Source organism: Mixophyes fleayi, chromosome 5 (assembly GCF_038048845.1).
Source record: "Mixophyes fleayi isolate aMixFle1 chromosome 5, aMixFle1.hap1, whole genome shotgun sequence".
Taxonomy (NCBI): domain Eukaryota; kingdom Metazoa; phylum Chordata; class Amphibia; order Anura; family Limnodynastidae; genus Mixophyes; species Mixophyes fleayi.
This window is the reverse complement of record NC_134406.1, coordinates 114814601-114827819: the sequence shown is the minus strand read 5'-3', so window position 1 is coordinate 114827819 and position 13219 is coordinate 114814601. Positions and strand designations below refer to the sequence as shown.

At 40.3% G+C, this 13219-nt stretch overlaps 1 protein-coding gene across 13 annotated transcripts in view; it reads left to right on the top strand.

Annotated features, from left to right (window-relative positions):
- The window catches only part of TRIO (trio Rho guanine nucleotide exchange factor), a 535982-nt gene that overhangs the window by 23268 nt on the left and 499495 nt on the right, over positions 1-13219 (top strand). For all 13 annotated transcript variants that reach the window (XR_012692805.1, XR_012692806.1, XR_012692804.1 and 10 more), the window contains exons 2-3: positions 7885-7959; positions 8714-8828. Coding sequence is in view for 4 of the 13 variants with exons in the window: in XM_075212723.1 (XP_075068824.1) it covers positions 7885-7959; positions 8714-8828 (190 nt within the window). In the remaining 9 variants the exon portion in view is untranslated. The remainder of the gene's footprint in view (positions 1-7884; positions 7960-8713; positions 8829-13219) is intronic.

Below are 13219 nucleotides of genomic sequence, written 5' to 3'. Positions count from 1 at the left end.
GGAGGAAAAGAGGGGCACAGAGGAGGAAAAGAGGGGCACAGAGGAGGAAAAGAGGGGCACAGAGGAGGAAAAGAGGGGCACAGAGGAGGAAAAGAGGGGCACAGAGGAGGAAAAGAGGGGCACAGAGGAGGAAAAGAGGGGCACAGAGGAGGAAAAGAGGGGCACAGAGGAGGAAAAGAGGGGCACAGAGGAGGAAAAGAGGGGCACAGAGGAGGAAAAGAGGGGCACAGAGGAGGAAAAGAGGGGCACAGAGGAGGAAAAGAGGGGCACAGAGGAGGAAAAGAGGGGCACAGAGGAGGAAAAGAGGGGCACAGAGGAGGAAAAGAGGGGCACAGAGGAGGAAAAGAGGGGCACAGAGGAGGAAAAGAGGGGCACAGAGGAGGAAAAGAGGGGCACAGAGGAGGAAAAGAGGGGCACAGAGGAGGAAAAGAGGGGCACAGAGGAGGAAAAGAGGGGCACAGAGGAGGAAAAGAGGGGCACAGAGGAGGAAAAGAGGGGCACAGAGGAGGAAAAGAGGGGCACAGAGGAGGAAAAGAGGGGCACAGAGGAGGAAAAGAGGGGCACAGAGGAGGAAAAGAGGGGCACAGAGGAGGAAAAGAGGGGCACAGAGGAGGAAAAGAGGGGCACAGAGGAGGAAAAGAGGGGCACAGAGGAGGAAAAGAGGGGCACAGAGGAGGAAAAGAGGGGCACAGAGGAGGAAAAGAGGGGCACAGAGGAGGAAAAGAGGGGCACAGAGGAGGAAAAGAGGGGCACAGAGGAGGAAAAGAGGGGCACAGAGGAGGAAAAGAGGGGCACAGAGGAGGAAAAGAGGGGCACAGAGGAGGAAAAGAGGGGCACAGAGGAGGAAAAGAGGGGCACAGAGGAGGAAAAGAGGGGCACAGAGGAGGAAAAGAGGGGCACAGAGGAGGAAAAGAGGGGCACAGAGGAGGAAAAGAGGGGCACAGAGGAGGAAAAGAGGGGCACAGAGGAGGAAAAGAGGGGCACAGAGGAGGAAAAGAGGGGCACAGAGGAGGAAAAGAGGGGCACAGAGGCGGAAAAGAGGGGCAGAGAGGCGGAAAAGAGGGGCAGAGAGGCGGAAAAGAGGGGCAGAGAGGCGGAAAAGAGGGGCAGAGAGGCGGAAAAGAGGGGCAGAGAGGCACAGAGGAGGAAAAGAGGGGCAGAGAGGGGCAGAGAGGCACAGAGGAGGAAAAGAGGGGCAGAGAGGCACAGAGGAGGAAAAGAGGGGCAGAGAGGCACAGAGGAGGAAAAGAGGGGCAGAGAGGCACAGAGGAGGAAAAGAGGGGCAGAGAGGCACAGAGTGAATAAAAAGGGGGGAAAGCAGCATGGAGGGCGCAGTGTAGTTGTGATGGGGCTTGTTGCAATGTAGTGTGTGTGCGGTAGGTGGTGGCTAATTAATGGGCGCTATTTTGTTTGTAGGGTGATGGTGAGGCAATTTAATAGTGGGGATTATTAATTTAAGATGGGGTGATTTGGGGCCTATTGAATGTGGAGGTGAGTTTGGGGAGGATGAGGTCTATTTATTAAATGTGACTATGAATTATTTAATGGCAGTGATGGTTGCGGGAAATAGGTATTGCTAGGCTGTTTGCATGACGGGAAATAGGTTTATTTATTACATGTGAATTCTATTATTTTAATGTTGGGGCTGGAGGAAGGCCTAATTATTAATCGTGGGTGCTATTGATTTAACGCTGCGTCTGACTGAAATTTTCTAAATGTAGCCATTTTTTTCCCAAATAGGTCCTTCTACATTCCAAGATCCAGGCAAGCCACAACTAAAGAAACCAGCAGCCTCGGGTGGAGAAAGTGAGAAGAACAGGTAGGACAGAGCAGCATAGTGTGTGAAATGTTGTGATTCTAGTAGGGACAATGCCAATGTTTGGTGAGCCCAGTGGGCGCAGGCCAAGACTGAACTGTTTGTGTACACACTGCATTCTTTGTATACTACACTGTGGTGCTGGATGTCTTAAAAGTCAGGAGTGCTTGGACATATGTGACGCTGTGGTGAATTCAGGACCTAGTGATTTTGATGTGCTAGCTATGCGCCCAACGGTGCATTGCCACGGCCCCAAATGTATGACCACATTCCCGAAAATTTTTGCACCGTCGTTAGGCTAGCCACGCCCCAATGGCGCATTGACACGCCCCTGAATGTATGACCAAAACCGCGTCGTGTTTTTTGCGCCGCCGTTAGGCGGCGCAAAAAATTTTTAGGGCTTACTCAACTATGGGGGGGCCCCATGAGTTTGTTGTACCCGGGCCCTGAATTCCTCTTGGCAGCCCTGTCTACACCATCAGAGTAAAAAGCTGATCTTTAGTATCTGCCTGTGAGCTCTGATCTCCTGTTTTTGCCTGTTACTTCAATCTTGCCATCTGCCCTGGTCTAAATATCGATATCATTATTTCACTAATTCCTCCTGACCCCCCTCCCCCATTTAATTGGAATGATTGGCTGAGTGAAGTGTCAGTTATTTAATAACACATCTGTGAGAATGCTTACACCTGACATACTGAATAACTGTCATGGGATCGATCATCTGTTTTGCCTCACTTGCAGCCTTTTCTTTTCTAATCCATTTCATTGCATTTTGACTGACTTTTCAGCCAATCAACTATTAGAAAACGTCCGCCAATGGTCCAATACTATTGGTGCAGAGTACCTCTCCTGTATACTAAGCTATTTAAATATTCTGTTCAATATTTTATAATTATGAACTACACACAAATATGTGATCAAAGCGTTTAAATTATTACGGGGGATATATATATAATTATATACTGATCACATTAGATCACAAAAATCCTAATTGTTTTGTGTGCGATATATAGATATAGATATAGATATATATATATATATATATATATATATATATAGTTTCCTTTCCCTACTCCATAGCAGCCCTTACAATGGGTTAATACCGTAATTAGCCAGTGTAGACAGGAAAGATTTTGCCCCACCTGGGCCCTATATAAGATAAATAGATTGTATCTTCTGAAATCCTTAGAGTTTATGCAAAAGGCCATTGATTTCTTGTGCAAAGCCTAGTTGGATACCATTGTATTCTCTTCCAGGAGCTTGACCTCTGCAGTTGTAGCAAGAAGTGTACTTTGGCTACGTCCGTGGGAGGCAGATCATCAATCCAAAAGCCGTCTCGCAACGCTTCCATATGAAGGCAATTTCTTGTTTGGTGAAAAACTGGATATCCTAATGCAGAGGCTAGCAGGTGGCAATGCTAATCGTCTGCCACAAGACAGAAAGGGGAGACGTTTCCTCTCATTCTCCAAAGCAACAGTTTAAGGAAGCCCATGCCTATAGGCCAGGGAGACAATATTCTAGACAACAGGATAATATGGCAAGACAGTCCTTTCGGCCCTTCAGACCAAAAAGGTGGAAACAAGGACAGCAGAGATCCCAATGACAATCTGCAGATCCAGTCTCCACTAACTCCAGTGGGCGGCAGGATATCACGCTTTGCAAAAGTTTGGATTCAGACCACACAAGACAAATGGGTCCAGGAGATGGTCACCAAGGGATATGCTATAGAATTCCATACATACCCAGTGGGAAACAAATTTATTCAGTCAAGAAGTCCCTCGTCTTCCCTAGAACGGCAAGCATTGGAGGAAAGCTTAAGAGGCCTGGTGAGAACAAAAGCTATCGTACCAGTATCGTCAGGTCAAGAAAATATGGGGTTCTATTCCAGACTGTTCCTCGTCTGGAAACAATCAGGTGCCTTCAGAACAGTTCTAGATTTACGGGCTCTCAACTGCTATGTGCGAGCAAAACATTCTGGATGGAATCTGTCAACACAATTCTCAAAGCAGTAGAAAAAGGAGATTTTCTGATGGCAATAGACTTAAAGGATGCATATATTCGTATCCCAATCACTTCCCATCACCAGCAATTCCTGAGATTTTGCGTTCAAGGACGACACTTCCCGTTTACTTGCCTTCCATTTGGCCTTTCCACGTATCCAAGAACATTCACCAAGGTCCTTATAGTTCTCATAGGGGCACTCAGAGAGAGAGAGAGGAGTGGCTTTATGGCCGTATCTGGATGATATCCTAATTTCGTCAAAGTCAGAGGAAGCGGCCTTAAAGATTACATCCCAAATAATCCAGTTTCTGCAAAGACACGGTTGGTTAGTCGATGTATCAAAAAGCCATCTGACACCATCACAACAGCTTGTGTTTCTTGGAGTACAAATAAATGCAAGAGCGAACAAGGTTTGTCTCTCTCAAGAAAGGTTCGACAAAATCCAGTCCTTGGTGCACCAAGTTCAGAGTCAACCTCGTGTTTCATTGCAAACATGTCTTCGCCTCCTAGGAATGTTTTCCTCAACAATAGGAATCCTTCCGTGGGCAAGATGGCATGTGACCTGATCACACTGGTACCTTCCACCAGTATGAGAGAAAATAAACATTTTGCTTCAAGACCTGCTTGAAAACATCTTCAATATTGCTGTATTCTTGTGATCTACAGATTAGACCCTAAATCTAATCCGTTCGCCGGCTGTTCTGAGGTTTGGACCCAGTTGGTCCCAAGTGGACCACCACTTTACTCTTTACCGGCATCCAGTATCGGGTTTCTTATGGGTAACTGACGCTGCGAGTGTACCCCGTTACTGCTGTACCTGGGCTGGTACTCCTGACCTCTTACTCTATGAATGAGGGAAGATGTGGATGGATCCCCCCCTGGCCTATCACATTGACCAGGGCTGCATGAGTAGCAGGCAGAGCAGTGGTATTGGAAAACTTAGGTCCAAACCTCAGAACAGCCGGGAACGGATTAGATTTTGGATCTAATCTGCAGGTCACAGGAATACAGCAATATTGAAGATGTTTTCAAGCAGGTCTTTGAAGATGTTTATTTGCCCTCACACTGATTAAAGGTAACAGGTGATCACTCAAGTCAGATAAAATCAGAAGAACAAGTTGCCAATACAAGCTTGTACCTTTTATAAAGTTTAGACACAGGCTATTTTTAGCATCAGGATATAACCTGTTTACACAAACATGGATTTACATGCATTGCAAAGCCAATAATATTTACACTTGGCTATAAAATTCTTAAAAACCTTGCTGTGATATCCTGCATCTTATTTCAAAGGCAGGAGATCCACTAGCAAGTCAAAAGGTCTAACTGGCATGAATACTTTACAGTCGCCGAATACGCATTCCCAAAGAAAAAGTACAAACCTCAAAACAAGCTATTTCCTCACATCACAACGCACAAAAGGCTTTGTAAGCAAAGACTCATTGTATCAGATATATACATCAGAAAAGTCAGTTGCTCTACCCTGGTCTCAGAAATTACAGATTTCCCTTAACAAAATATATACAGTATTAAATATAAGTGCATTGGCAATTTATATAAATAAGCACCCTGCGCTATTTCCTTTAAATGAATGTATACCATAAGGTATTTATGTGATTCAGTCACAGTGTCACACTCACTTTGTTGCTGTTTGCCATGTTGCACTAGTTCTACTTCTTCACCTTCATCTTGGGCCTCATGGCCCTGAGTGCATGTTCGGAAGTGTTTTTTTTCATTCTTGCAACCAATCCTTTCAATTTTATACCAGAGTTTTTACATTGGGCTTTAACTCCTTTTCCTGTGTCAAAGATATGATTCAGTGACTTTTGCCATTTGTAACAGTGATAAGTTACTACTTTCAACTGTTTTGTCTTGTCTGTTGCCTGTTCCTCTTTGTTTCACATGAGTCATAATTAAATTAGGTCAGCAAGCAATAGCCATAGATACAGACTTTGTATTAGTAGAGCAGCTAATGAAAGGTCAAAGGACTATGGTCCATATCTCACAGTATACCAATTACCATTAAAAGCTTGTTAAAACCCTGGAAGTTTATGGGGATTTAAATCAATGGTTTGTTTGTTTTTTTTAAATAAAAAAAAAATTGTGATTTTAAATCATGATTAAAATAAAGTCGATTTAAATCAGCACACCTTGGTGACTGATTTCTAACAAATTCATTGAATGCAAACTTACTGGTAAAATAAAATATGATGATAGATTAAATAATTGTGAATGTTTTGGTGAATTGGAACATGGTAGAAACTTAATCAGTGGTTTTGATGTTGAAAATTTAGTGTTAGTATCAGTTATTTTGTGGAGATCTGTCCTCTTTATTTGCTCTGACCTGGTCTTTTTAAAGATAACCCCCCTTTTTGTTAAGATAGCTAAAGGCTAGCCAAAGCAACTACTTTTTTTTCCCTCAATTTGTCTGTGTCTTGGGCATGTAGCTTTCATCAGAGTGATTAGTATGCAAATTGACCCCATTACATTATAAACAGCTTGACCAGCATCCTAATCATGACCACTGCCAATCCATTGCCACACATTACAATTGTATGCTAGTGAGAAGCTGACTAACTGAAAGTGGCATTGTTTATTGTGTGAGTGGTACAATGTTGTCTTCCCTGATGCTAATATGCCTCTCTAAAATGTTTGAAGAAATAAATATTGATTTGGTCAAACGCATAGTACGAAAGAGGGTAAACGCCTCCCCACACAACTTGATCCTGCCTAGTGGGTTGTCAAATATCCATTTTAGCTACACACAAAAGATGACTTATATTCTATCTCTGCCTGTTAGTGCATTCATGCGATAGCGAACATCTTTTGACCTCACTTACCAACCTGTCTTATAATCCATTTTATTCAGATTATTATTGACCATAGCATTTTGGGATATGCACACTACTGTATCTGGCTAACTTCTTGATTTTGACATTGCTTTATGCGTAGTAAGCACCAGTGTGCCCCTTAAGGATAGGTTCCATCAAACCAGATTGACTTTTTTTGTTAATGTAGCGAGGCACTTAATCTTTTGGTTGATGTGCCCCGTTATTCATGAAATAATACATTAATAGACTGAACATAACATAAACAGACATAGCAGGGCCCTCTGAAGTCTTTGTCTGTTTTACCCAGTATTGTATATTACTGTATTTGTCCCCAATTGTAAAGAGCTACAGAATTTGCTGGCACTATATAAAATAATGTTGATGGTCTGCTAGTTAACAAATTACACAGATAACTTGGTAATGCTGATCAAGTTATTTACGTTACTGAGAGCAAGTGTGAATGTACAGTATGAGGTAGGCTTGGTTTCAGAAACAGGCATAGGGAAGCAGGCCTTGAGGTACTGATGTAATCGTAGAAGGAAAACATGAAGAAAGAGTTCTCTGCTCGTAAGGGCCTGCTTGCATCATAAAGGGAATGAGAAGAGACAAATAGGATGGCACCATGTGGAGGAGTGCAGTTGGTGGCAGAGACAAACTAGTTAGGAGCTAACCTGATCTCTTACCCGCAATCAGCTTAGCTATCCCGATTGCGGGTAAGAAATCGTTCCACAGCTGGGGAGTAGCTTGGGCAAAGTTCTGGAAGCTGGAGTGTCTAGACATAATGTGTGTTGAATCTCTATTGAATTCTAAGTTAAAAAGATGTCTGGCTCCCTGGAAGAGTAATTATAAAACTTTCCTATATGACCTAAATGACCTATATATGACTTGTCATCGGTCACTACACATTCTTACTACAAGTGTCAACAGGTCAGTAGTCTTTCAGGTGCCTTGAGGCCTGTAGTGTAAGGTGACTCTAGGACATGTGCTGCAGCCATCCTGTCAAGTACTGCCCGCATATGAAATGTTTTGAACCTTTCTGACAGACTCCAGCTCTTCATTTGTCTGGAGGACAGTGTTGCACTGCCTGCTCAATAGCTTATATAGAGGGATATGTGACAGGTGGAGTAGGGAAATGCCTAAGACAAAGTTTCAAAATGTGTTCATTTTTACAAAAACACACCTGCAATTCAGAAAACAGTAAGTTACTATGTCTTCTTATTTTTCTTGTTTCTTTAGGGCCACAAAGAAACGACAGTTTGAAGGCTGTGGAAGTATTACCTATTTTAAAAGAAAAGGTAGCATACCTATCTGGTAAGTAATGTAGTTTTGCTACTAAATATTTTAATGTTTTAATGACAATGCTTTGGATTTAACATTATTATTGTTTTTTTTCTGTGTTCATATATTTTTAAGTTTGAAGTTTAGAAAATTTTAAAATAAATAGTTTAACATTTTTATCTCAACAATCTTAAGATTTACAGTGTTTAACAGAAGTGAAATATTTTTATTTTAATATTTTTTTTAAAGATGGACAGACACCAATGGTTTCAAGTAATATCATTTCCCTATATTTTTAGTAAAAAAAAATCTTCTGTAGAATGGAGTACCTACAACTTTCAAAAGTGTCTATATCGTGGTAATTTGGATTTTTAAGTCCTGCTGTAGAGCTAACCATTGAATTCATTATTTTACTTAGGATGCACACAGGAATAATTTTTAGAACAGAGCTTCTACTTACTTGTATAAATCTGACTATATCTAGCTCGGTAGAAAGGTATGGTGATAATTCAGCACTGACTTGAACCAGAAACCTATTTTTATCCAGCTTAAATTTTTATCCAGCTTGAAGGCTGCTGCAGCTCTTTTTTTTCTCATCTGAGAGCATTTCATTTTATAAAAAAAATATTTAACAAATTCAAATCAGCAAATATATAACTGGAAGCAAATGCTACAATTAGTTAAAGTAATCCAATATGTGTTATCTAATTTATAAGCTCTTTTTTTTTTCCTTTTAACTATTTTCGTTTTTCTTTATGGATGGCTGAAACATTTTACTTTGTTATAGGTGGCAGAGATAAACGAGGTGGTCCAGTTTTAACATTTCCAGCACGAAGCAACCATGATAGAATAAGACAAGAAGATCTGAGAAGACTCATATCTTATCTAGCTTGTATTCCTAGGTATTCATTTTTTTATGCTTAAATGTTTATATAGCTTTTGAGATTGGAAATAAATATGTATGTTTTTAAAAATGAAAATATTTCAAAGCCTGTGTGAAACTTGCTGTGGCATATTGAGGTAGCAGCTGTTAATGCCGTATTTGTTAACGGAATTTTGCAGAAGTTTTTTAGGAGGCAATAACATCACTTTTAATTTTTGTGATAAGTAGCAATTAGTGCAAAAGAACTATGCCTATATGACCTAGAAAATAGTACTAAATGACAACAAGTTTAGTGTGTGAACATTGTTTTTATATCAAGCTGTTATCCACATATCAATGAAATGTAGTCGTGATGAATGCATCAAAGTGCATGTATGTATTGTTTTTTTATGTGTCTTACATGTACTTGAGTTTCCGTTACACATATGAATCACAGAACTGTAATAACATCATACATGCCCTCTTTTAAGATTTCTCCCCTGGGAGAAGTCATGTGACATGGGGTAGGAGGAGGGCGTGGATATTTTGCGTCAACATAGCCCCGGCCCCTCTAAAAAATTTAAACAGGAGGGGTGGAGCTTAATGACACGATTAAGCCCCGCCTCTTCCATTCACAGCCGTAAATTTCGCCAAATTTCAGGAGTTTTGCCTACTCTTCCGGGCGTCCGCGGGGACTCCCCGAAATTCGAAAGCCTCCCGGGAATTCCGGGAGAGTAGGCAGGTATGAATAACATAGAATCTTAACTTATGTGAAGAAGGTAACTTAGGAAAGTTGACATATTAGAGCTGTCTTAAGAAATTTGTAACTTCATGTTGACAAATACTGCTTGTAGTACGGATCTGAGTTATAGGAGTCATGCACTTTTTGGACTGCTTCCTCATCTTTAAGTTGAAGATCGTGATATTATTGTGAAGGATCTTTATGCCCTATGAACCAAAGACGTTTTAAACCATTCTCCTCAAATAATATAAAACGAAAAGGTGCACCAATTCATGGTACTTTTCTAATACTTTGAAAAGCATGGTAATGTCTCTTATGAGAGCTTTCTTTTTGCCATTTCCATGGTTTTGATTAAACTGTGATTTGGTTTCTTCTTCTAGATTTGTTCTTTTGTATCTGTTTTTTTTTTTTTTTTCTTTCTTCTTGCTGATCTGAAGATTATCATATTTTGCCTCTTCAAAATCTGTGGAGCTTTTTCTGCTTTCTTTAAAGGACTATATAAGGAGATCATACTTGTTGTTTTGTCAGACTAGGTAATTTCTTATACTCTTCCATATGATTGTTTTGGTTCGAATTTGATTCCATTTGTCCAATGAATGTTTTTATTTCTAAACATCTTTCTATTATTATGTTCACTTTGGTAAATTGTTCCCAAAAAATTATGAATTTCCTTTTGTTTAAAAAATATGGGGAAATATGATTAAATGGGGGTATAAGATTTGGTTCTAAGTATATAAGTGATTATTACCCACCAATGCTTAGTCTCCGTTATGCAGTAGTTTTCCCAGTTTTAAGCACTGTGTATGGAAACTATGATTCATTATTGAAATTTATGCCAATTTTTTTATGTTAATATTAAATATTTCATTAAGATTCAGGAGGTAAAACTGAAGAAATGGCAATGAATGTGTGTAATATTTAAAGAGAAATGTCAGGATCTTTAAAAAAAAACAAAAAAAAACCCCCTCAATATGTAACAGTAAAAAAACTTGTGCTGTTAATGGTTTCACTATATGAAACTAAAATCAACTCAAAACTGGTGTGGCATTTTAATTTGCAATATAAATGTGCTTTTCAATAGTTATATTTTATGTTTTGTTTAATCACCTGTGTATTAATACAGTTCTAACCCACTTAGTAAAATGCATGTTAGTATTAATAAAACAGTCAGAAAATTAAAGTTAAAATTCCAGAACATACTAACATAAGAAAAGGACTGGTTTCTCAAAGTGTCTCTAATCATTTCAGCATAGTTCACAATAGGAACCCTAAAGGATCGAGTTTCTGGAGTATCCAGGAACTAAAGTAATGTAGGAGAGGGGGAGACTTTATTTATACACCGTCTAGAGCTAAAACCAAGTCTTTGATCTGGGCTCTTTCCGTGCAGTCACTAAAAAGATGTCTGCCTAACATTATTTTCTTTTGATATTGGACGTTAAGACCAAAATATAATGACATCTGTTTATCAATACTCACAATTTTCGACTGATGTTCTAATAGAAAATAGTTTTGAATAGACAATTATTTCTTTTACATTTTTAATGAAGTTTTCTTGAAGGAGGGCACTGTATAAAAACACTGCAAACATAGGTGCATGACATCCTTGAAAAAGTCCTTATTTGACAAAGCATTTCTGAGGAACTTAAATTGATCTAACCAGTCTTCCGCAGTGCCGCGTTTGCTTATCAAGATTCTGATGGAGATAACCAGAGATCTCCTCTTTATGCTTATTTATATTGCAAATTAAGCACCACAACATTTTTGCGCTTTGATTTTAGATGATCAGACTTAATTTATGATGCCAAAAACCACTAATAGCACAAGTTTTTTTTATTGTTAAATATTTCTCCAGACTGTGTCAGAATAGTGTGAAAGCTTAGTGTTGAGTGTGTTTATAGTAGACTGTTTGATGGTGTGGTTTATTTGTCTGTAATATTATTACTATTTTATTTTATGGACTCTTCTTTGCATCGAGCATTGTCTCGCTTGATAGATTTCAGTAATAGTAAAACAGATTAAACTAACATATTTTAACAAGCCACAAAAACATTTATAGCCCTTGTGACTGGATCACTTATAAATAACTTATTAGTGGATGTATTCTTGGCACCCAATTATGACAAGGACTTTATTGTGCAAACTGACGCGTCACAGTATGGACTGGGAGCAGTACTTAGCCAGGAGGGGTCAGATGGGCAGAAGCATCCTGTGGCCATTTGAACAGAAAACTGCTAAAATGGAAGGTGGTGTATGCCACAATTGAGAAGGAATATGTGGCCATTGTGTGGTCAGTGAAAAAACTTCAACCTTATTTGTATGGTCGGCATTTTACTGTGGTGACTGATCATAATCCTTTAATGTGGTTACAACACACCTCAGGGGGAAAATGGCTGGCTGTTGCGCTGGAGCCTTGCACTTAAAAAGTATGACTTTGACATAATTCACAAGCAAGGAAAGGCTCACAGCAATGCGAATGGACTGTCTCGGCAGGAAGAGCAGAATTCCCCGGGTCACCCCCGGTAACTCTAAGAACTGCTTGACCAGAAACCAAATCGTTGGAACATGGCACGCTGGTTGCCCGCATGGACAAGGGGGGAGGAGTGTGACTGGATCACTTATAAACAACCTATTTGTGGCTCGATCATGTAGAAATAATTTATTGTAGAGATGTATTTCAGTCAAAGGTGGATCCACCCATGTATAATTTGAAATGCACTTATTGTGTTACATTGGGATGTGTTTTGAATGCAAGTGTCATTGTTTGGGTTTGTATCTTTGCTAGAGGAAGTCTGTTTGTTGATGGCAGGAAATGTTAAGTCTTTATGTGAAGTGACAAAAACCTGTTTAGCCTGTATACCCAGCAGGGGGCCGCTGTCTGGTGTATCTGTATCTCTGTTAATGCAAGCATCAAGTTTTAGCACATATCAGAGAAGTGTAAATATTGTTTGCTTTGCATTGTATGTTGTAAATCCATGTTTGGGTAAATAAATTGAATCCTGATTCTAAAAATAGCCTGTGAGGCTGTTTTCAATTCGGTATAAAAATCCCTGTCTTGTATTGAAAATTGTTCCTTCTTGCTTCATCTGACCTGCTCCTGGTACCTTCAACCAGTGTGAGCAAATAAAAAACACTTGCTTCAATGACCTGTTTGAAAACTTCTCTATTCCTGTGACCTACAGATTAGACCCATATCTAATCTGTTGCCGGTTGTTACTGAGGTTTAGACCCAGCTTTTCAGGTACCACCGCTCTGCCTACTACCTAGCAGCTCTGGCCAGTGTGATAGGCCAGGGAGGATCCATCCAAAGCAACCCTGATCAATCGGAAGAGGTCAGGTGTACCAGCCCAGGTACACCAGCAAGGGGTACATTAGCATTTTTTCACGGGTTACCCAGAAGAAACTCGATACTAGATGTCGGTAAGGAGTCCAGTAGTGGCAGCATTTGTAAGCCCCTCCTACTGCGGCAAGAGGGTGCACTTGGGACCGTGAAAGGGAGCGGTGGCAAAGTAAGCCCAATCTGTTCCCAGCAACAGCAGACACGATGGCATAGACGGTCCATCCTGTCACAGCCCTTTAATCCTACTGTTGAAGAGCCTTCCAAATGCTGACTATTGACATTCTGCTGCTTAGGAATGGTGACACCATAACCGCTTAATGAAATGGTAAATTGTATCTCTTTACCCTCTTTG